We start from the raw sequence: 21,770 nt of genomic DNA on the forward strand, positions 1-21,770 counted from the left end.
GGTCCAGCGTTACGCCCCGCGACGTTTGTGCACAAGCAGCAGATGCAATTTCAGGCCTTCTACGATCGTACTCACAATTATATACACTTCGACGAACACCCTCATTTGTACCCTACTTTGTACTGACCTCGGCCATCATGCACCTCGCCATAGGCGCAACCGCGACCACTGATAAGGGCTCGCAAGAATCACCAAGCACCGGCGATAGCTCACGGGACACCTCACTGAACGGTTCCGACTCGGCAGTTGGAGGCCCACCGCCATCCAGGCCCGAAGTCGACGTAGCCAGAATGAATCCCAAAGTCACGGCGGCTATCAAGCAGGGCATAGCTGACTTGACAGAAATGGCGCCATGCCATCATTTTGCTGAACAGGCGCTCAACATACTGCGTCATCTGGCCAAAAAGTGGAATATTGACGACATCGAGGTCTACGGCAAGGACGAGCGCGCCGCGCCAACCCCTGAGGCTGAAAATAGCGTTCTCCCGGTCACGTCAAGTCTCAACTTCTTTACCCCCAATATGTCGGAGCAGGATTTTATCTGCGACTGGGGCAACGACAATGGGGCTGCCGGCAGTGTCAGCTATACGACGACGGCACATGGCGTTGACAACGGTCTCAATGTTGCAGCCGCGGCCTCAGCTGGGAGGATGGCCAACCCTCTGTTCTGGCCCTTTCCCATGCAGGGTAGGCCTATGCTTCCGAGTGGAAAGCTGTTGCGGGAAGCTGGCTTCGAGGTGTTATGACAGCCAGCAAACGTCCGCAGCCGTGGCAAACCGCAGCCCGCGATGCAGGTGTGTCTGCCTGTGCGCCCCCCGTGATAGAGCCCAGCTGTTGCTTGGGACTTTGGTCTGCGCTGGTAAGCAAGTAGTCGAAATATGGCCTGCTCGTTTTGTCACGCCATGCTCTTCCAAGAGTCTGGTCTGACGTGCTTGAGGACTATTCGGCCGGCTTACACAGCTTACTGGGGTCAGGAAGGATTATAAAATAATATCAAATCTGCGTGGGCAGACAATAACCCATTCGCTTAGGCACATCATCGCATCCATTGCTCTTGGAACCAATTAAATGTTCTATAGCGTTTAGGAACTAGTTTTATTGGTGAGATAACTGTCATCTTCCGATAATACGGAGAAATCTACCACCCGGTCATCATCACTGGCGGTTTTCTGGTTGCGGGGGGTCAGCGGGGGCTGACGGGATGAAGTGTTATACCGACTTTGATTACCATCAAGAGGAGCCTGATGTGGATATATTGTGGCTATATATAATAAATCTGACAACGCAGCGGTTCAAACATCTTGTTCACCAGCTTCTTCTTCTTCCTCTGCTTTTCTACATCATTTCGAGACAGTATCTTTTATGCCTGAAAACTCCAGTCAAAGACATAACACAACGCTGTCGCATCATGTCTACCGCACCACCATCGCCGCAACATGGTGAGGGCTTCTCCGCCATGATTCGAGCTGAGATCAAGCCAGGCAGAATGGATGAGTTTTTATCCCTGTTTTACGCTGGCACGGAGAAGTTGTCCCAAGAACCCGAATGTCTGTCATGTACGTAATATTTCTACATCTTCTCTCACTACCTAAAGAAGTGAATAAAACTGAAATCATACCCCCCGAAACCTAGTCGAGGTCTTTCGCTCCAAGAGCGAACCCAACAAACTGATGTGGATAGAGAGCTGGTCCAAGGGCATGGAATGGTTCATGGAACACCAGATGAGCAAGGATTATATGAAGGAGTTGCACCAGGCGACAAAGGATCTATGTGCTGGGGAGCAGCAGGTCGAAATATATGAGCGGTTTGGGGGTCCCTGGGCTAAGGCCCGGGAGGCCATGTATGAGCAGTTTCCATCGGCCTGAAGGTGGTTTCGACCCAGGATATTTTGCCTACGCTTGTTTAGGACGGAAGTGCAGCGGGAGATGAATGTGATCAATCATGGGCAGGGCGCCGGATGAATGAAGAAAGTAGCATGCAGTCGTATTAGGAAGACATGTTGCTTGGCAAAATACATGTGCAGTATATATCTTTCTTTGGCGTATACAACACAACCATTATTATCTGTGTGGACGTGGCCAATCAGTTATTGTGGTGGCATGAAATATTCAGCTTACTATACATACTGGCAACGTCAGAGTAGGTTTGAGACGATAGCGGACTAGGGAGGGACTCTGCCTGCAACTGGCTTGTCGGCAAGGGGCGGATAGTGATTAGCCTGATGGAAGAAACTAGACCGGTGAAGATGACGCAGATATACTTGCATGCACTTCATTCCAAGGGAATAGGTGCGGGGTCCTAGTGATAAGTGCGCAACCTGTGTAACTTGAGATCGATGAAGATAGATCAACAGACAGAAGGGAGAACAGGAATACGAGCGGGAAAAAATAACAAGAAAGGTGAAGAAGCAAAAATGGTCAGATATACTCGTCTTATATACCTCATCTCGGGGTTTTGCACCGCTCGTGTCCGGGCCGGCGGCATCAAGCTGTCTCGGTCTTTGCTGCGCTCTGAAGGTTATGACTATGTCATTGTTGGTGGTGGCACAAGCGGGCTAGTCCTTGCCAACCGCCTCAGCGCCGACCCGACCAAGACGGTTCTGGTCGTCGAGTACGGAGACTTTGACCGCAGCAACGAGACAAGTATCCCGCTGCTCACCACAGGCGACCAGAGCTCGCGTTTGTACCAAGACATGACCTCGACACCACAGAGTGGGCTTGCAGGTCGCATCTTCAACGCCCGCATAGGCAACACGGTGGGTGGCAGCTCGACTGTCAACGGCATGGCCTGGGACTGCGGATCTGCAGCCGATTGAAATGCATGGGAGGCCCTGGGAAACCCTGGTTGGGGGTGGGACGGGCTGAGGCCATACCTGCGCAAGGCCGCCATCTTCACGCCACCTGGCGAGGACTTCGTCAAGCGGTACAGTTACACCTGGACGCCTGAGGCCTATGGGGACGATGGCATGGTCAACGTGACCCTTCCGTCCTGGCAGTGGCCGGCCGCCGCGATGCAAGCCGCTGGGTGGACCGACGACCTGCAAGAACCGATGCGGCGCGATGGCGCCGACGGCAACAACGTCGGTATCTCATGGCTGCCGCAGAACAGCGACGTGGTCAAGGGCACGCGCTCGACGTCGACAACGGCCTACTACGACCCCGTCAGCGGCCGTGACAACCTCGACTTGCTGGTGCGACACTACGGCGGTAGGGTCCTTTTTGACAGTGATCAAGCCGTCACCGGCGTTGCCATCCACAGCAGAGACGAAGATGACTTGCCGAGTGACGGGCCCGTTGTCGTTCAGACCAAAGAAGTGATACTCGCAGCGGGTGCCATCAACACCCCTCGGCTCCTGCAGCTCAGTGGTATTGGCCATGCCTCCCATCTCGAGTCCGTCGGCATCCACGTCGTCGCGGATCTTGCGGGCGTTGGCGCCAACTTTCAGGATCACCCGGCCGTCTACATAATATACGACTTTCTCAACGATACGAGGCCAAATCCCCGCAGCATGCAAGAGAACGCCACTTTTCGCAACGCAGCATGGGCCGAGTACCACGCCAACCGGACCGGGCCTCTCAGTCATGCTTGGGGCAACACGGTCGTGTTCCAATCCCTGCAAGATCTGGTAAGCAGCCCCCAGGAGGTGCTCGACAGCATCGACAGGCAGGACTCCCTCGCCCATCTCCCGGCCGTCTACGCTGACAACACGTCTCTTCTGGCCGGCTTCCTTGCCCAGCGCGCCGTCATGAGACAAGGCTACGCAAACCCCAAGTATGGAATCTACGAGATAACTTTTGGCGGCGACAAATCAGTCGTGACGGCACTGCAGAAGCCATTTTCCAGGGGCACCATCACCATCACCAACACCACGAGAGCCAACCCGTCGACGCCGCCCATCATCGACTACTCATCTTTGTCCAACCCAGTCGACATTCAGATGCTCGTCAAGGGTGTGGCGCGCGTACGCGAGTTCATGGCCGCGCCGTCCGTGGTCGAAATACTCAAGCCGGTGGAGCTCATCCCTGGCCCCGGTACAGACGACCCAGTGGCTCTGGAGGAAATGTTGCGAGAGAGCATGGTCGTCTCGAGTTTTGATCATCCCGTGGGCACGGCAGCCATGGCTCCTCGACATCTGGGCGGCGTGGTAGACTCCAAGACCATGGAAGTATATGGAGTTAGGGGCTTGCGAGTCGTCGACGCGAGCATCATGCCACTCCTCCCTGCCGCCCACACCCAGTGGACGGTGTACGCTGTGGCTGAAAAGGCCGCCGAGCTGATACTCAAGAGCGCAAAAGTCCACTGAGACAGACCTTGTCGTCTAAAAGGCGAATATCGGGTATCGATTCTGGTTACAAGGGAGAGTGCATTGCTCATATTCGAAACACTAGATTAAGCTTGCAATGGCGTAGCCATATGTCGGAATTTCGCAAGTATCAATGCCTGTGACCTGTCAGTAAGTTGTGCCCATTCTCAAGCACCGAAAGCACATGAGTAACGTCAACGACACTTCGCCCATACTGACATCTCGCTGATCCAAGCCTTGTATGCCCTGCCTGGGATTCTGAGCTCTTTTGTTTTGTTTTCATGGCTACGGATACACAATTCACCGACATGGCGAGAAGAGGCGAAGCAGAGCGGGGATGGTTGTTGTGCAGTCGCGCAAAGCCTACCCTGAGTAGACATTGTCCGACTTGTAGCATATACATGTTTCCAAACCGCTCTTTTGCTCCTGAGTTGACCCAGTCAATGATGAACCAGACCTCACTGCAATCATTTGTCGCTAAGGCTTGACGAACGATCAAGAAATTTCCGCAAAGTAGAGATATCCACCATGCTTGCGATTGCGATACACCCAGAGACACGCCACTATCAATATCTCGCGCAGAACATGACTGAATGCTCAACCAACGCACAAGGTGGAGTAAATCTGGCGCGAGTCTGGAGCAAGGCAATTGCTAGCTGTCCCGCTACCAGCGATATCGTCGCCGGTAGTTCCGCGAATAGCCAGAATACCAAGAGGAGTAAGACGAATGGTCTAAGGCGCGGGTAGTCAGCCAGATCATGTCAACTCTCGAACTATGGTTTTTGAAATTGTCGTGCATTCCTCGCAAGACCTGCTTACCTCTCTGGGGGTCTATGCCTAGTTGGTCGGCGACATTGACATATCCTTCACAGTTTAACGGTCCATCCCTATTAATATCCTTAACCAAATCATCATCTCCCATCCATTGGCTGCGGCAGAATGGACAAGTGACGTTTCCTTCGCCTCTGCTGCCAGTTTTCTTGGTTGCGGACCACATACGGAAGCACTGCTTGTGCATGTTTTGTCCGCAAGCTGCTCTACACCAGACAATCGTGGAATGATCACGTTTGGAACTACCCTCGGCTTCAACTGCTGCCAGCAGCTGGTCGAAGCAAATCGGGCAATCACCCTCGATCGGCTTGCGTTTCTTGCTGTCTTGCGACGATGTTGTTACTGTCCCTGACTCACCAAGTGGCGGCGGCGCATTGGCAAAGATCTCGCGGAGCTCGCTGTCGAGCAGGGCGAGCTGGTAAATGAGGTCGAAGCGAGCATGAAGCACGCGAGACATGACCTGATTGTGTGTGTGTGAGCGACTGCATATCAGTCATTAACTATCAACAGCATGATTATATCGTGAGCGGGCTGCTTTTATAAGCAGCCATCAATCTCATGGCGCAGTCACTCATCGTTGTCCGGCAGTTCATATCCAGGTAAAAAAAAATCAATAGAACGAAGCACTTACAAAGAGCCAATGTTTGCATTGGTTGCCTGCCAAGGCGTGAGGACAGTCGCATGTTGGCTGTTGAGCGATGTGGACATGATAGATGTTGCCGGTAGAGCCGGTCAACTCGACCACTTCCTCCGGGCTGTGGTCGGTCCCGCACCGGGTCCGGCCAAGGACAAAGAAACGCTGCGAGGTTGCGCGATCGTACACATCGTAAAAGGCCTGAGGTGCATGTGTCCGAAATCTCCTCAGCCGCTTCTCCTCTGAGACATCAGTAATTTTGGGTCGCTTCGGGGGCGACGCTTTGGCATAGGATTGTGAGGAAGAGCTCGCGTGATGGCCCGCCGATGACGACGATGATCCATCATTCTCAAGAGCCTCCCGAGTGCGCTTGCGAGTGGACCGACCCTCAGAAGGTAAGGTCTGGTCTGTCTGGACGCCCATTTGGGGTATCAAAGCAGCCAATGATTTGATATGTTGCAAGTCAAGAGATGACAAGTTTTTGTTTTTGGATCACGTCGTCAATCACACGTCCAAAATCGCGGGAGATAGGTTTGCTCGACGTAACGAGAAACAACAAAAATGGCATGTATGATATTACGACGCGATCCTGTCTGAGATTGACAACAGGGTCATGCCCTGCAAGTATTGCGAGCGTGAGTGCGGGGGGCACCTTGACACATGCTCCTTCCTCACTTCGCACACGTTAGCTAGTGGAATACCTACATTCTAAAGCCTGGTACCTACCTACCTATGTAAGTAGTACCTAGGGTACCTGTAGGTAAAAGCCAGCTTTCTTAACTATGAGCTCCAAGATACCTACCGGGTACTACCTAATTAACTTCTCTCTTGGGTTTCAATGACCCAACCTAACGTGCATACCTTACCTACCTAAAATATTTCCATTACCAGCGATCGAAAACATTTGGCTTATTTTCCGATCCGGGGGCTTTATCACCTACGAAGTATAAATGTACAGTATCTATCTACCCTTCGTCAGAATGCAAACGTAGATGCAAACGTTCCGAGCCCATTGGATGCTTGCTGAAGATGATGACGTCAATAGCTGTCATAGACAACTGAGACAACGTTCAGGCGGGAGTTTGGGGTAGGTTATCTTATTAGAGAGAGCTTCTCTCGGGGTAATGCAATCAAATCTAGGCGAGCGCAGAATTCGTGTTTGAGTTATTATCATGCGTTCCTTTCGTAATTTTCTTCACGGCAAGCCAATATCGTCGCCAGCAGCAACAATCACCCGCTTACGACCCTTGTTTTGTACGAGAGTGTTCGTCGCATTTCACACCAACTCAGTAACAAGGCCTCAATCAACATTACTGCTGCCCACAGCTTTACGCACAATGTCTACCAACGCCACCAATCTCAACCAGCCTTCAGAGACGGCACAGGCGCAGATGCAATCGAATGATGGCGATAGCTCATCATTCTCGTCCCTTGGCATCAGGAACAATAACATCAATGAGGCTGAAGGGGTGAAGCTGTCTGACAAGCAGAAAGTCATTGTCGGAAGTGTGCTTGATGTGAATAATAAGCCTCCTTGGTTAGTCGTGTTAAATTCGACATTTGCTAACAATAAACTTTGAACAGCTTTTCGAGGGGAACCCGACCCTCAAGCACTTTTCGCTTTGGAATCCAGAAGCTATATTTGAAGATCCCATCACCAAGGCGGCAGGAGAATCCAAATACAAGGCACAATGGTATGGTCTACCTGCTGTCTTCCATCCGATAAAGCTACAGTCTCACAAGGTAATCGATTCGGGTAACCCAATACGTCTCGAGGTGTCCAACAAGTACGTGGTCCGAGGCATCGGCAAGGAGCAGGTCATGAACAGCGTCGTTGAGGTTTTCTTAAACGACCAGAACGGCCGGATCGACAAGGTTCTCGACAAATGGAATGGCAAACTACCCGAGAACGTCGTTGCCGACGCGTTCCGCAAGCTGAACGCCGTGACTGTTCCTATGTTCGTGACAGTCCCCAAGACGGAAGAGGAGGATATGAAGATCAAGGCGGCTAGAGACAAGGAGAACGAGAAGAACTAAATAGGTGGTGAGTTGGGTGCTCAAATGGAAACGATTGTGAATTTAGTTCCCTTGGGATGCTTTCTCTTCATAGCATTATCAAAGCAACGTTGTTCTCGTTGAATAGTTGGAGACGTCTTTCACACAGATGAAACTAAATACAAGGCGCGTCGCTTGCTTACTCGTACAGATGCAAGTTTGCATAACGTAAGCACATGATAGATCGACCAGACCAACAACGAACGCGTACATAATTAGGTACCTAGGTACCTACCATACCCCACAATTCATACCCCACATGCTCTTACCACAGCGTCACTCATAGCCCCTCTGCCAGGTTGCCAATCCAATGACTTCAGCCTGCCTGGTTCCGAACAGTACTTCCCAGCGAACTGGAGGCCTTGAATCAGCGGCATCTTGCAAAGACGACAAATCACCCTACAACAACCCACGGCGTGCTTTGCTTAACCTCACCTTCCCTTCGCTGATCCAGCGCTAGCCGCAACGTTCCAAAACATTACGCAAAGGTTGCCAAAATGTTGTCTAACAAAGAAATGAATGATAAAATCAACGCCCGGGTATGGCAGCAGCCAGCATCTTCTCCGCTTCCATCAGTGTCCTAGACTTTGAGTGCGCGAAACTAACCCTCCACCTCAACCCACCGCTAGATGATGGAGAAGACCCTCACCCGGGACAAGATCAAGACCGAGAAGGAGATCGCCGCCCTCAAGAAGCGTATCCTTGAGGTACGCTACCATACCGCTCCCTTCCATTCATAACCCCCTAGTCCTCTTTTTTTTTTCTCCCATCCTCCTTGTCTTAACAAGAAATCATCACGACACAGCTTCTCAAGAAAGGTCGCATCTCCGAGGCCGAGATGGAAACCGACACCCTTGCATCGATGGAATCCATTCTCGAGGTGCAGCACATGAACGTTCTAGAAGCAAAGCGCGCTACCGCCCAGCTCGCCACTGCCGCCGCCACCCGCAAGCGCCTCGAGATGAACGCGCGCATGTCCAAAATCAACAGCGGTGCCAATTCCAACGCATTCAAGATGCTCGAGGCCATCGAGGCCGACAAGGCTCAGAAGGAGCAGGCCGCCATGAGCCAGCGCATCTACATGGAGGCCATGACCGAGGGCTCTGGTACCCAGGTACCCCACGCCCGTCGCCAGGAGCTCTGGGCACAGATGCTTGACGAGGCCGGCGTCGACGTCGGCGAGCGCCTGAGCGAGGCCCAGGTCAGCACTCGGGAGCCCGAGAGGGAGAGCGCCCCTGAGGAACCAACGCCCGAGGTCGAGAGCGATTTGAACGAGCGCCTGAGGAGTCTGCGGGCCATGTGAGAGACTGCACTTACCAAGGCACATCATCAGAATGCGGGTTCACATAGCGTGCCGGTGTTATTGCTGCGGTATTAGGCCATTCAGCCTGAGAATGGAAACGACGCATTAGGCATATCTTGTTCTTTTTTGTTGGGGAGGGGGTCTAATTTCGGGAACAATGGCGTTACGGTCTGGCGAGGCAAGCAAGGGTCGGCGTTTTGGGCAATCATTAAATCGTTTCTATTTTTTAATCTGTCATCATGAATCGAGGATTTACTTCTACATGTACAGACTGGCGACTGCGGTGATATCGCGCTTGATCATTTCCTGCGCCGCCTGCATCTTTTGGTACAGCTCCGGGTCTCCAATGATCCTGGCCGCATTTTTCACCTCACGGCACGTCTCATCCAGCCGTGTGATTGTTCTCACAATGGTGCCTTCAAGCACCGGGGTTAGGTCCGTGATGTTCTTGAAACTCATTCCCCGGGCCCATTCATACACAACCTCCATCAACCCGAACCGCGGACGACTCGCAAAGTCGGCCGACTCATCGCCTACCTGCAGCACCTGGTGCAGCGTCTGGACGTTGTTAACCTTCTCGCTTATGGCAACGATGGTTTCCAGGCCCTTCTGAAGGCGCGCCGTTAGAGCCGGTTCCGAGTCGGTCCGCTCCTGGAACACAAAACAAGACAACAAGCTGGCGATCTCAGCCGGCTCATAGTCAGCCAGCACGTTGTCTAGGATCAGTTCCGTAAGCACCAGCTCGTCGCCGCTGTGGATCTCGCACGCAACCTTGCCCTTGAGCTGGATTCGGGACGACTGGTCGATAAAGTTGAGTTCCCGCAGCACCTGTATGCGCTGTTCATAGTCGGGCAGCAACTGCAGATTTTGGTCCGACAGCGCCTGGCGCAGCTGCTGGATGTTCTCTTTGATCAGCCACTGGTCGTGACACATGGCAAAGTGCTTCAGGAACTGCGGGCAGCTTAATGCCTTGGAACTTGTAGCCTTGATCTCCGCCTCTTTGCGCTTGTTGACGAGCTCTTGAAACTGCAAGTTTCGTAGTTTGGACAGATCCGCCTCAACCCACCACTCGGCATCCCACTTGGATGCGATTTGCCTCAGCTGTTTGGTAGCTCCTGCATGCGCATCTCCTCCCTGGAAAATCTCGGGTACAATGCCCCTTGTTATGTGCCCGGTGAGACACTCTACATCTGAAAGCGGCACGTGGAGTGTCTTGTGAGAGACGCTCCGCCTGTTGGCCTGCGCATGTAGCGGAGTGTAGTATCGACCCCATCCAGGAATAAAAGGCAGAATGTCGCTGTTGTCGCGCGACTCACGCAAGTTGCGGATGCCGCAGACGTGTAGTGCTAGGCTGTTCATGCCGCTCTTGGTGCTCGCCCCTTCAGAGAGCAGGACACCAGCGGTGCGCACGCCGTCCTTGGAGTATACGACCAATCTGCCCGGGCTGAACATCTTGCGTCCTATCGGGATGGCGATGAGCTTTGCGTACAGCTCTTGGGTAAGCTGACGGTAGTCTTGCGCAGCCTGGTGGCATTCGTCCATACAGCTATCCTCGTCGCAGATCTTGCATGCGTCGCGCTTGACCTTTGCAAGGTCTGCCTCTGATAGCTTGACGGCTTTCTCGTGCTCGGGTAGAAGTTGCTGCGTCGCGTGTTCGGAGAAACTACGCTTAATCATTTCCTCGATCTTGAGGGCTTCAACGCGCAATAGATTGAGTATCATATTGTACGTCAAACGGAACTGTGACCGCAGCTTTGATGGCTCGCCTAGGATCATCTTGTTCAGCTCGGCCACAGGCGGCGCCTCATCACCTCCACCGGGGGGCACTATAATGACCGACCCGACGGTGTCGAGTCCTCGCCTGCCTGCTCTGCCGGCCATCTGTGTATACTCGCCGGGGAGAAGATTTCGGAACGAATGGCCATCGTGTTTGCGGTATCCTGAGAATACGACGGTGCGAGTGGGAAGATTCAGCCCCATGGCGAACGTCTCGGTAGCAAAAAGCACCTTCACCAGTGTCTGTGCAAACAATATCTCAACGATCTCCTTTACGATGGGCAGCAGACCACCGTGATGAACAGCAATCCCGCGAGACAAAAGCCCCCGCAGCCGTATTATCTGGGGAAGTACGCGATCCTCTGGTTTAAGACGCGCGATAGATCGTTCAATGGTCATGTGTATCGCGCTCTTCTCGTTGGCAGTGCAAAAGTCCTGGTTTTTCAGTGCGTCTGCATTTTCTTCGCACCGCTTCTTGGAGAAGACGAAGATACAGGCAGGGAGTAGCGTGTCTTTTTTGAGGTAGTTTACCAGGTGGACCCAAAGCGTTTGATCTTGAGCTCTGGATGTGAATCCACCTTGTCGCCCGGCTCTTCCCATATGACCAGGGGCGTGGCTGGCTCGTGGGGGACCACTGCCACCTCTGCCACCCCCTCCGCCGCCTCTGGGCCCGCCACGACCACCTCGCTGCTGACCCTGTGGGCCTCCTCTTCCACCGCGACCCCCGCGCTGATTCCCAGCACTACCTGCGGCAGCAGCATTGGCTGGCATCTTCACTTTATCTTTGCCTTGGATGGCATTGTTAGCATCCTTCCAACCCTTTTCGATGAACTTCTTGTCTGAGTCGACAATTTTGTGAATAGTCTTTCCACCCCAAAGATAGTGTTCTAGCGGAACTGGTCTTTTGGGGGTTGAAATGACGTATATGTCTCGCTTCTTCGTCCTCCCAACCCAGGAGGCAAACTCGTAAGTGTTTGGGACAGTTGCCGAGAGCAGGATAAGCGACACATGGTCCGGTAGCATGATGATGACCTCTTCCCAGACTACACCACGCTCATAGTCGTTGACGTAATGAACCTCGTCGAATATGACAAACTCGACGTCACGGATCATGTCGGCACCACGGTAAAGCATACTGCGCAGAATTTCCGTAGTCATGATCAGACAGCTTGCCTCAGGGTTGATCTGAACGTCACCCGTCAGAATCCCAACCTCCTCAAACGTCTGACGGAAGTCACGAAACTTTTGATTGCTCAAAGCCTTGATGGGACTGGTGTAGATAGCTTTTGTCATGTGGCGCGCCGCGAGTGCAATGGCATACTCGGCGACTACCGTCTTGCCAGCGGAGGTATGCGCCGCCACAAAGACACTATCACCGTTCTCCAGGTGGTACACCGCCTCCTTCTGGAAGGTATCCAGTTCAAATGGCCACTCGCGGGCCATGTCGGGTACCAGTTCTCGGAAGTTGGCAAAATCTCGCTTGACGTCCACCATGTGTGCCCACTCTCGCCCTGCATTGCGCGCCGAGGATACAGCCAGCTGTCCATGCGGCTCAAGGGCGGGGAACTCGACCGGCAGGAGTGCATCCAGCTCTTCATCCTCGTCGGCGCCTTCGGGCGTACCAGGTTCGACCCCCTCGCCATTGATCTTTTGAGATGCAACTGCGCCAATCCCCGCATCCTCGTCCTCAGCACTGGGCGGCGCCTCGGGCTCCTGACCGAGCTCGTCCATTACGGCTATTTCCTCGGCCTCGTCCACCTTGCTTTTCTTCTTGAGGCTCAAATCTATGCCCCTTGACAAACCCGGGGCCACTTGCAACAACCCATCCTTGTCCCCCATCGGTATGATGCGTTCGAGTTTACTCTTGCCATCTGCAGTGTTAGATGCACTGCCGCCGCCACGTGCACGTAGCAACTGCTCATCGAGAGCAGCAGCAGCTTCGACACTGTCCAGGCCACCTGGGGCAAAGGGGAAGAAGCCGGCAGCACCCCTGACAAAATCGGCATTGTTACCCGGCTTGCGCAGCATAGACGTCGAGTTCTTGGCGGTTGCGCTAGCAGCGGGCACGGTTACGGTGTCGTAGCCTACAATGCGGCCTTCGAGGCCCTGGCGCTGGAAGCGAACGACGGTGCGCGACTGGGTGGGGGCCATGGCGAAGAGGTCGGCGTAGTCGACGGGAGCTTCCCAGCGCTGCTGGAGCTTGCCGAGCCATTCTGTAGAGAATGTTGGAGATGGTGTGAGGTAGTCACGTTCGAGCTTGGCGCGTATGTCCTTGGATTCTTCTCTGCGACGCTTGCTAGGCGACTGTCGCTGGAAGAGAATCTCGTCAATTGGTTCAGAGCCATCACCACCACTCTCCCCGAGAGCCAGCCGGCTCATTGCCTCCCCGAGGTCAGCCATACACCCTGTGTTCCTGCTCGGTTCTCTGCAGGTACGGTGGAATATGCCTGTTTTTATGGAAACGTGGCTGTCGAGAGTATCGAGTCGGTGCAGGGTACCAAGAATTAAACTGAGGGTAGAAGCTTTGGATCGAGCTTCGTTGACGTCGCTTGGATTTAGTCATTCTAAACAACCCAACCCCACCTTGCTCAATACTGTGGGGTGAGCTTCTGGTGCGGTTGCCCGCGCCTGTACTGCACCCAATCAGTGTATCGGCCGGGCCCCTGGCTGCGGTTGGCTTGCATGAAATAAATCGTGATGTGGGGAACTCCATCAAGTCAAGCTAGTCTACCACGTAATAGTATCCTCAAGCTTCTACTTCGTACAAAAGTCGTTCGTCATTCATCCCGACAGCTTCTTCACGGCGCGAGTAGCACATGCACCAGCTTGAACAATCACAAAACATAAGGTATGCAACATTTGTTCCCAACTACCAAATTCCGGGGAGTGGAAGATTTTCACGTCGACTATAGAAATCAATACAAAAAAAAAGAAGAAGAAAAAAAGCAAAGGACACGCCGGCCATCTGTTCTTTGATATTGCAGCCTTGAATCCAGCTGTACCAAACCCAGTCACCATGGTGATGAGCATCTCGCCTCAACTGGACTATTCGATTTTTATAGGCCACTCTTTAATGGTCCCTTTCATGGTGTGATGATGGTAGATACCTACCTACCTGTTAGCGTTTGTTTGCTTGATAGGTGTTTTCCAATGCACGCATGAGTGGTGCCACGTCAACAAGCAATCAAGCACCCAACACCAGCTGCAGCCGACAAAGACACTGGCTTCACTTCCTCCATGTGAAAGCAGAAGCGCTACAGGCGATGAAATTTGGGCGGCACGTAGCCGTCGGTAAGGCTACAATGATGATTCCCCGCCGCTTGGTGTGACACGCACCCAAATCCCAAGACAAAGAAAAGCACTTCGCCCGGCTGCATGTTCGGTGCCTAGGTAGATAGCTACTTGCTACGGCCCGGCTTGAGTGTCGCAAATCCAACATAACGACGGGCATCGATCGTCTTTCACATTAAATATTATCCGCGAGCTTCAAATCCATTTTGTTCCATTACACTGTCTATGTCCGTGTGTCAAGGGATTTTGTCCACGCTCATCGGCTCTTACTTTCTGCGCTGTATCACACTCGGAGCGGCTGCTCCAGATCGAATCATTTCCGCTCAGTCGTTGAGCGAGGCCCACGATGAATGTGTCGCAATCGGAATCGCCGTCCAAATCCTACTCTGGCTCGCGCTACTTCCGCGAATTTGTGTCCAAGATTAGGAAAGATCCAGACGCCGGGAAGTATGAGCATCTCGAAGACTACCCACACGACATTCTGAGCGATGATGAGCTAGGATTAAGGCTTTATCACGCCGGAGTAAGCCCTTTCTTCCGCTCATACCGTGCCAGAGGTTTGGCTCTGGTCGACTGACGCTGTTCGTCTCTGGCAGATTAACCCCTACGATCAAGACCACTTCCGACACCAGATTTACATCGTTGTCGCCGACTCCCCCCAAGGGAAAGCCAGCAAGATCTGCCCAATAAACACCGTTGTTGCCGCCTCGCTCACGCTTCAGTGGACCAAACGAGGGGACCTCTGCAATGCGCTGCTCCTCTCGATCAAGGGCTTCGGTCAGTGCACGTTCGCCTGGTGCGGTGAGTCGCCGAACCAGAGCAAGTGTGGCTGGTGCGGTCACGGCCAGAGAACACTGCTTTGGAGGAGCAACCAGTGGAAGTGGTTGCCATACCGACGCGGGAGGGCTTTGCGGCAGGGTGAGAGACACTGCTGCAGATGGAATAAGCTGGCTCGGAGATACGAATGTGTATGTATTGCAACCCGGCCTACTGATCAAAATTTACGCCAATCTTCCCACGATGTCTCTATGAAACTAAACTACATGGTGTCACCTTTCAGTGTCGATGCAAGGATCCCGATAACGCGCTTATGGGGCCCCTAGACCGGGAAGACGCCGCTTCGATGCCCCAATCCGTCCTCCCTGCCACCATCGAGGGTCACAAGCTGTACATGAGCAATTCAGTTGCTGTTGGTAACGGTGCTGCTCAGCCCACTGTCAATAACTTTCATTTTTATGGCAATATTTACCAAGCAGCGACAGGGGGTTCATCCGACGGACCAATGATCGGGCCCTCGAGCTACGTGTTCTCAGCCATGCCTCTCGCGATCACCAGTCTGCCAAGGGCCATGATTGATTTCACAAGCTCTGTTACATCATCGATGCCACAGACTGGGCTGGAGCCTGGTCGCGTTGTGGGAGAGGTAAACGACGAACAAGGGGGGTCGGGCTCCGGTCCGAGCAAGATACGAAACTATACCAGACCAATGGTGGAGGAGGATGTCGACGATGGGGGAATCAGTAAAAGTGGGTTGGCTGAGAAGTTTTTTAGGGTGGATGTAAACAAAGCGTCGACTTAGACGTCAACTTAATGCCAGCCCTGTACTCTTGTGTGAATGAATCTTGCATTTAACCTCGCGACGGTTTTCCTTTTTTTTTCTTTTTTTTTCTTTTTCATGAATCACAAGAACATGTCAAAATATTTCCAGTTTATTGAGGTAGATATCTTCAAGGTTTCCGTCATTTCACATGGAAACAGCCGAAATATTTATACTAACGAAAATAACGGGTTAAGGTTCCCACTTCCTTACCCATACAATTTGAGAGCCAGCCTCTGATCCCTCCCGTGTCAGGCACCACCTACGCCTCCCTAAAGTAGGGGCTAAAAAAGGACACACTTAGCAACCGACCTTGATAGCCTGGGCAAACAGAGTATATGTGTCGGCATGGTTAAGGTTCTGGGCACTCGTGAGCCTTGAGTTCGGGATTGAGCTTGTTAGTATGCACCATCATCAAGGCTTGCAGCCTCTCGACTAGGTTCTGCAGAAGCAATAAATAAAACTTACTGGCGCATGCAGGTATATCCGTAACAGTTGTAATCCTGTGTTCCCTTGACTATTGCGTGTTTGATAGCCTTGGTCAGCTTATGGTAAATGGTATACCAGGAGATATCACAGCTGCTTACCTTGCGACAAGTGTGTGACCTCGTGCAGAATAGTGTTGTCCTGGGTCTGGGCACGGCAAGCATTGCTGGTGGTTGGCATGGTGAAGAAGGTTGGGCAGTTAACCATGATGCTTTGCGAGGGAACCGTGTAGGCGATGACGCCGGGTGAGCAAGCACCAATCTGGTCTGTGCAGTACTGGCGGCTGGCACCACCGCTGGGGTTGCATTCCGATGCTATCCTGTTGAAGGTGGTGACAACGGTGTTGACGGCGCTGGAGCTGGTGCTCTTGAAGTACTCGTTCATCTTGGCAGAGTTGCTCTGTGCGGCGCTGGCGGCGCGCTGGGCGAGAGAGCGGCAGCTGAAAGAGTGCAAGCCATGTCAGTATAAAAATGCATATTACCTAGGTATTTATGTGATATTTGCTCCCTCCTTTGATATCTCTGGGTCGTCATTCTCTCTCACCTGTTGATTGCGTTGGTCGTCTGAGTGAGTCTTGTGCCTGTGCAGTCGCTCTGGACCATTGTACGCTTGGCAAGGTAAGAGCGGCGGACCTTGGCTGCTTCGGTTCCGTCGATGTGGGCCTTGATATGGTTGGACTCAAAGGCCATGGCGCTGAAGATGTCGCCAGAGTCGGATTCGGCAACAGAGAAAGTGCCCTGGTTGTGCGTTAGCCCCATGGAGTACTCTTGAAGGACGGTCGGTTGGTGTGCAAACCGGTACATACCAAAGCAGCAATGTCAAAGTCACCACCCTGTGCGAAGTCATGAGTGCTAGCCACATTAAAGCTGACCTCGATGGTCTCGCCAGCCTCGATAATTTGGAAGGCTTCGGCAGGAAGGCCGGCGGTGGCGACCTGGTATCTAATACCGTCGAAAGCGACCTTGTTTTCGCCGGCCATAATGACCGACTTCTCGACGTCGGCCGAGTCGAGGATGGAACCCGTCTTGACGACCTTGATGCTCGAGCTGCCCGAGTTGGTGATGCTCGCCTTGACTTCGGAGTTGTTGACAACCTGAATCTTGACGTCAAGGGGAATGTCACGCTTGCTCATGACGGCTGCTCCCTGGGCCAGGGTGGCCAGGAGGGCCGTGATTCCAACGCTGTACTTCATCCTGGCTAGTTTTGGTGTTGAAGTTGAAAGAATGAGGGATATATATATGTATATGTATGTATAACAGTATACAAGTCGGAACCTCGTAACAGGTGCACTGAAGTACCGAGCGAGGGAATGAAGGACTGGGGCCAGCTTTGTCGAGTGGACGGTGGTGCCCTAGATAGTAAGACCGGAGTCTAAGTGGCAGATGCATGCCATATTTATAGATTGAGGTTCTCTTGGAGTCCCGATCGTGGTGGTGTGCGATTATGGGGTGGTCACCAAACGAAGCCGCTAAGGGGAAGCCATACTCCGGACCGGACAAGCCAAATTCTAGACAATACGAAACAGGAACACCAAGCATTCCCAAAGCCCAATGAAGAGGCCGTCCTTTGTCACCCCGGCCAACAAAAGGACACCGCATACAGAGGGCCTCGGGGGCTAGACACGATTAGGAAGATGCTAAGAGGCTCGCCAGGCTGTCATGCCTGCGCCGTTGTGTTTCATCCGGAGATGGGTGCAGGTAACCATGTTGGGGGATACTCGCCCCATGCGCGGCAAGACAAACGGGACTCACCGGACACAAAAGACAGAAGTCTACCGATAATGGGCATGTCATAGCTGATCGGCAGTGAGTGGCATTGAGGAACCGGGCCCAGCTCTCGATTGGCCAAACATGATGTATTAAGGGAGGGGGTGGAATTACCAGGGATGTTGCATTGTTCTTGGCTTGCCTGATGTTGCCCAGCCTTGCAGGCGCTTTACCCGTGAACCGTACCAACCAGACTTTACAGACTTCATGACCACCAAACAACTGCCATTGTGGGGGTGGGGTGGCGGAAATACCTCTCTGTTTTAGATGTTGCTTTTGTAATGGGCAAACAACACATCGAGCTTCCATGGGCGATCACGGTATATCACCCTCAAGGGTTGTTATTTAAGATACCGTGTATCCAGGGGGGTGTTGGGAGCGTTGGATGCTGATCACTACTTGCCGTAGTAGTTTCTTCCGGAGGGACCATAATATATATAATCAGTCAACAAAAGGACCATTGGGTAAGTTATTGTTAATCACACCAGAGACATATGGTTTTGTTCTGTGCCCAATGACATGGTTGTGGTTAGGTTTGATTGGAGGATCCGGAAAGGTCCTTTCATTCCAGCAACCTTGGACTTATTTTGCATGTTGGCCTGCCAAGGATTTGGGGCAAGTCTGGGCTCGCTAACAAGTTTGAAGATGGGGGAGAGTGAAGAAGAAACTACCCGAGATACCTACCGTAGGCATCGTTAATTGATACAAAACTTGACAAGCAACCCCCTCCAGTTGAACAGGTGGTTGGATCACTTTGCCTCCATTGCGGCTGGGCCTGCATGTCGCTGGCGGCTCTGGGCGGTTGTTGCAGATTTACTTGGACCCCATATTACTTGGCAGTCGAGTGCCGTTGTATACCGAACTGCAATCGTAAACCCTGTCCGGTTCACCTACCTCACCTGTCTTCTGTTCTTGGTACGATACCGGCTACGTTGTTTTTTTTTTTTTTTTTTTTTTTTTTAAAAAAAAAAAAAAAGGATCACGAGATTGCTTCTCTTTATTCTTCTTCTTCTTCTCCGCCAGCCCGTACAACCTCACGACACAGAAGATCTGTCTTGCCTTTCTCGAAACTACGTCATTGAGGCTCTTTGCCAGAGGCGGGCGAAACGGCGAGGCAGCGCCATGAACGTGGCGTGGCGTTCTGGGCAGTTGAGCAGAACTTGACCAGACTAATTGAGACAGTGCACGATACTGTATAGCAGAACTGAATCCGGGATCGTTATGCGATCGGGGTCAACCGACGTAGCGAGGCAGAGAAGAAAAGATTGAAAAGCCCAATACAGTCGCGACATGACAGGACATTAATTAAATACCTACTGCACTTCTGCACACCCTGTAATTACTGTGTCGTGATTTGTTAATCGTGTAGTACGTTGGTTGGTTGGTATGGTAGAGCTTACATATGTCAATTGTCCTGGTAGCCTTGGCCACCCCGCCCCGCTGGTCGCCAAGCCTTATACTCAGGGGTCGTCCTTTTCAGCCAATCAACACGCATCGATCGCATCTTGGCACGCCCCCCAAATAGATAAGTACTTCCCTCCTTTCATCTTGAGCGTCTGCATGCTCTTGGCTGCACTCGGGTGACATGCTGAATTTGATTAGCTGCGCCTGACTTGTCCAGCCTTCTTTTTCGGGATATCATATCCTCGTCTGCCGGCTTTTGCTGATGTGGGAGTATTTTGGGGACGATGATTGATTGATTACCTGTATGAGGTTTGAGGTACATTTTGCCTGAAGCGATCAATGCCAAAAGTGAGTCACTTCAATTTGGTCAGTCAATTCTACGAAGTAAATTGATTTCATCCCGATTTCTGGTGGCGAACTTGCGGCAACTGTGCGTAAACTTCTGTCATCCCATCTTATCCCAGTGGACAGGACCAAGAACAAAAGGCTCGCAGACTACAGTGCTATGTAATAAGATCCTGCCGTTGCGTATATATGCTGGTGGAGAATAGCCCGTGTTTTGGTATCCGCTCCGTGGTCCAGAAACGGAAGGTGGCTAGGAGGAACATGACTTAACGCAAATCAAGCTTGGGTTATAACTTATGGGTCTGCGCAGGTCTGTCGGGATTAGCTCCCTATACAATGTAGTAATTATGTCAGCGACCGTCCCCAGCTTGCTCCCGCGGGGTTCTACACGCAAGCTGAGTTCGGGGTTTATCTCCGCGCCCGTCCTCTCGAGCTCCAAGCCAATTGTCTTCCGCCTCTCTGCCCTTGCTCAGAAAGCTGTATATATGACCCGACCTTGACAGCGAAAGTAATCAACCTGTCGGGCTCATCATCTCAGAAATCTCATCACCACAAATCCATAAACTAGCAACTCACTGTCCTTCCTCCTCTGGTCAACGACCTCCCTTTACGAATTATAAAAAAAAGATTATCCACACATGTCAGGCTTCACGGGCCTTCGTTCAGTCACGCTCATCACCGCTGCGTGCCTCACTCTTGTGCTTCTGCGACAAGGCGCTTTCTCTCCGTCACCACTTGCAGACAGCGACATCTCGCCATCCGTCAACATGGCCTCAGACCCGGTTCCAAAACTTGACCTCAGCCTCCGTCAGATTGGCACCGATCCGCCCACGCTAGCCGTCAAGGTAGTCAACAACAACGAGGGACCCGTCACCATCCTGACCTGGGACTCGCCGCTCGATCACGCGGCTCTCCCGCTCGGCCTGATTGAAATCACACCTGAGGGCGCCTCGGCACCGCTTGAACTGCAGACGGTGCAGCTCCGCCGCATCACGCCACCAGGGCCCGATTCACTCGTCGAGATCGCCGCCGGGGAGTCTGCTGAGAGTGAAGTGCTCTTGAAACAACCTACCGTGAGCGAGGATGATATTTTTGCTGGCAAAGACACGGCCACTGTAGTCATGAAGGGAACTTGGATGGCTGTGTGGGGCAGCGCTAGGAAGGACATAAGCGATGATGAAATAGACAGGAAGGAGAAGAGCTTTGGGGGAAGCTTCCAATCTAATGATCTGAAAATTCAGAGGGAGATGTAATACCCGGGATAGTTGCTGTATAAATATCGCCGCAGCTATTGTTATTTTAACTGAACTAAATAAATTCCCTGGCTAATAAACTGGGACACTGTCACGACCGGGGACTGGGTACAGGCTAAGCACACGTTAACCAACAAAATATAGAGCAATAATACAGCGTATAATAATCTACAATAGCATTTGGACTAAAAATTAATTTTTAAAAGTTTAGGATTAGCCTGCAATTTTTAGGATTTAGGAACCCCTATTTATAGGCGGCGTTTTTATTGCGTTTACGTAATGCGAATTTATAAATTTAACAGAATCCAACCTTTAAAATTATACGCTAATATTTAAATATTAATAAATTTGCGCGTAATAATTATCCCCCCCCTTTTAATAAAGGCGTTTTTGTTTTAGGTAGCAATTTTATATATAAAATGGGGCAATTTTTAATATAGTGTTACGATCAAGGTATCGGGTAACCTGTTCTTATGGTAAAATACAGTGGGTTGAAATAATTAAGCGTCTAATTGGGTACCTGGGGGTTTTTAATAATTGGGGGTGAAATTATAATCGTTTTTAAATAAATATTAAAGTTAATTAAAATTTGATTGCTGCTAAACAATCCTAAAATTGAATTTATTTACATGGTAATAAACGTGTTTTATATAAATTATATTCCAAATATAATTTTTTTTAATTTATTTAATTTGTAATTTTTAATCAAAATTCCATAAATTGTAA

At 51.7% G+C, this 21,770-nt stretch overlaps 10 protein-coding genes across 10 annotated transcripts; 7 read left to right on the forward strand and 3 right to left on the reverse strand.

Moving 5' to 3' along the window:
• On the forward strand, nt 1-1,359 carry MGG_18117 (uncharacterized protein). Its single transcript, XM_016990578.1, has one exon. It carries the CDS (start codon nt 138-140, stop codon nt 744-746), a length of 609 nt encoding a protein of 202 aa, XP_016845989.1. The 5' UTR covers nt 1-137; the 3' UTR covers nt 747-1,359.
• On the forward strand, nt 1,294-2,055 carry MGG_18118 (uncharacterized protein). Its single transcript, XM_016990579.1, has 2 exons — nt 1,294-1,556; nt 1,633-2,055. Exons 1-2 carry the CDS (start codon nt 1,409-1,411, stop codon nt 1,863-1,865), a joined length of 381 nt encoding a protein of 126 aa, XP_016845990.1. The 5' UTR covers nt 1,294-1,408; the 3' UTR covers nt 1,866-2,055.
• Nucleotides 2,056-2,413: 358 nt separating this feature from the next.
• MGG_10933 (alcohol dehydrogenase) lies at nt 2,414-4,303 on the forward strand (the record flags this gene model as incomplete). The annotated part of the gene is made up of 2 exons (XM_016990532.1): nt 2,414-2,755; nt 2,828-4,303. 2 exons carry the CDS (start codon nt 2,414-2,416, stop codon nt 4,301-4,303), a joined length of 1,818 nt encoding a protein of 605 aa, XP_016845991.1.
• A 2-nt stretch (nt 4,304-4,305) lies between these two features.
• Nucleotides 4,306-6,571, reverse strand: MGG_10932 (Znf1). The gene is made up of 4 exons (XM_016990531.1): nt 5,766-6,571; nt 5,123-5,594; nt 4,523-5,035; nt 4,306-4,440 (listed from the first exon to the last, which is right to left on the reverse strand). Exons 1-3 carry the CDS (start codon nt 6,189-6,191, stop codon nt 4,968-4,970), a joined length of 966 nt encoding a protein of 321 aa, XP_016845992.1. The 5' UTR covers nt 6,192-6,571; the 3' UTR covers nt 4,306-4,440; nt 4,523-4,967.
• A 316-nt stretch (nt 6,572-6,887) lies between these two features.
• On the forward strand, nt 6,888-7,975 carry MGG_10931 (uncharacterized protein). The gene is made up of 2 exons (XM_016990530.1): nt 6,888-7,285; nt 7,353-7,975. Exons 1-2 carry the CDS (start codon nt 6,941-6,943, stop codon nt 7,803-7,805), a joined length of 798 nt encoding a protein of 265 aa, XP_016845993.1. The 5' UTR covers nt 6,888-6,940; the 3' UTR covers nt 7,806-7,975.
• Nucleotides 7,976-8,165: 190 nt separating this feature from the next.
• On the forward strand, nt 8,166-9,414 carry MGG_10930 (uncharacterized protein). The gene is made up of 3 exons (XM_016990529.1): nt 8,166-8,362; nt 8,453-8,530; nt 8,629-9,414. Exons 1-3 carry the CDS (start codon nt 8,321-8,323, stop codon nt 9,124-9,126), a joined length of 618 nt encoding a protein of 205 aa, XP_016845994.1. The 5' UTR covers nt 8,166-8,320; the 3' UTR covers nt 9,127-9,414.
• MGG_15042 (antiviral helicase SKI2) lies at nt 9,322-13,485 on the reverse strand. Its single transcript, XM_016990553.1, has one exon. It carries the CDS (start codon nt 13,300-13,302, stop codon nt 9,385-9,387), a length of 3,918 nt encoding a protein of 1,305 aa, XP_016845995.1. The 5' UTR covers nt 13,303-13,485; the 3' UTR covers nt 9,322-9,384.
• Nucleotides 13,486-13,660: 175 nt separating this feature from the next.
• MGG_10928 (uncharacterized protein) lies at nt 13,661-16,115 on the forward strand. The gene is made up of 3 exons (XM_016990528.1): nt 13,661-14,716; nt 14,790-15,161; nt 15,254-16,115. The coding sequence occupies exons 1-3, from the start codon at nt 14,540-14,542 to the stop codon at nt 15,770-15,772; spliced, it is 1,068 nt and encodes a 355-aa protein (XP_016845996.1). The 5' UTR covers nt 13,661-14,539; the 3' UTR covers nt 15,773-16,115.
• MGG_10927 (metallo-endopeptidase) lies at nt 16,091-17,468 on the reverse strand (the record flags this gene model as incomplete). The annotated part of the gene is made up of 5 exons (XM_016990527.1): nt 16,091-16,166; nt 16,259-16,307; nt 16,378-16,715; nt 16,820-17,013; nt 17,082-17,468. The coding sequence occupies 5 exons, from the start codon at nt 17,466-17,468 to the stop codon at nt 16,091-16,093; spliced, it is 1,044 nt and encodes a 347-aa protein (XP_016845997.1).
• Nucleotides 17,469-20,148: 2,680 nt separating this feature from the next.
• Nucleotides 20,149-21,230, forward strand: MGG_10926 (uncharacterized protein). Its single transcript, XM_016990526.1, has one exon. The coding sequence runs from the start codon at nt 20,430-20,432 to the stop codon at nt 21,042-21,044; it is 615 nt and encodes a 204-aa protein (XP_016845998.1). The 5' UTR covers nt 20,149-20,429; the 3' UTR covers nt 21,045-21,230.
• Nucleotides 21,231-21,770: the final 540 nt, after the last annotated feature.

The sequence above is a fragment of the Pyricularia oryzae genome, assembly GCF_000002495.2.
Source record: "Pyricularia oryzae 70-15 unplaced genomic scaffold supercont8.8_2, whole genome shotgun sequence".
NCBI lineage: Eukaryota > Fungi > Ascomycota > Sordariomycetes > Magnaporthales > Pyriculariaceae > Pyricularia > Pyricularia oryzae.

Excerpts from the sequence above, each read along its gene's own strand:
- MGG_10928 (XM_016990528.1), top strand. The coding sequence starts at position 14,540 with ATGAATGTGTCGCAATCGGAATCGCCGTCCAAATCCTACTCTGGCTCG. Across the intron at positions 14,717-14,789 it reads TAAGGCTTTATCACGCCGGA|ATTAACCCCTACGATCAAGA; the intron begins GTAAGCCCTTTC and ends CGTCTCTGGCAG. Across the intron at positions 15,162-15,253 it reads TGGCTCGGAGATACGAATGT|TGTCGATGCAAGGATCCCGA; the intron begins GTATGTATTGCA and ends GTCACCTTTCAG.
- MGG_15042 (XM_016990553.1), bottom strand. The coding sequence starts at position 13,302 with ATGGCTGACCTCGGGGAGGCAATGAGCCGGCTGGCTCTCGGGGAGAGT.
- MGG_10926 (XM_016990526.1), top strand. The coding sequence starts at position 20,430 with ATGTCAGGCTTCACGGGCCTTCGTTCAGTCACGCTCATCACCGCTGCG.
- MGG_10932 (XM_016990531.1), bottom strand. The coding sequence starts at position 6,191 with ATGGGCGTCCAGACAGACCAGACCTTACCTTCTGAGGGTCGGTCCACT. Across the intron at positions 5,595-5,765 it reads AATGCAAACATTGGCTCTTT|GTCATGTCTCGCGTGCTTCA; the intron begins GTAAGTGCTTCG and ends ACACACAATCAG. Across the intron at positions 5,036-5,122 it reads AGGCATAGACCCCCAGAGAG|ACCATTCGTCTTACTCCTCT; the intron begins GTAAGCAGGTCT and ends CCCGCGCCTTAG.
- MGG_18118 (XM_016990579.1), top strand. The coding sequence starts at position 1,409 with ATGTCTACCGCACCACCATCGCCGCAACATGGTGAGGGCTTCTCCGCC. Across the intron at positions 1,557-1,632 it reads AGAACCCGAATGTCTGTCAT|TCGAGGTCTTTCGCTCCAAG; the intron begins GTACGTAATATT and ends CCCGAAACCTAG.
- MGG_10931 (XM_016990530.1), top strand. The coding sequence starts at position 6,941 with ATGCGTTCCTTTCGTAATTTTCTTCACGGCAAGCCAATATCGTCGCCA. Across the intron at positions 7,286-7,352 it reads TTGTCGGAAGTGTGCTTGAT|CTTTTCGAGGGGAACCCGAC; the intron begins GTGAATAATAAG and ends AACTTTGAACAG.
- MGG_10930 (XM_016990529.1), top strand. The coding sequence starts at position 8,321 with ATGTTGTCTAACAAAGAAATGAATGATAAAATCAACGCCCGG. Across the intron at positions 8,363-8,452 it reads ATGATAAAATCAACGCCCGG|ATGATGGAGAAGACCCTCAC; the intron begins GTATGGCAGCAG and ends ACCCACCGCTAG. Across the intron at positions 8,531-8,628 it reads TCAAGAAGCGTATCCTTGAG|CTTCTCAAGAAAGGTCGCAT; the intron begins GTACGCTACCAT and ends ATCACGACACAG.
- MGG_18117 (XM_016990578.1), top strand. The coding sequence starts at position 138 with ATGCACCTCGCCATAGGCGCAACCGCGACCACTGATAAGGGCTCGCAA.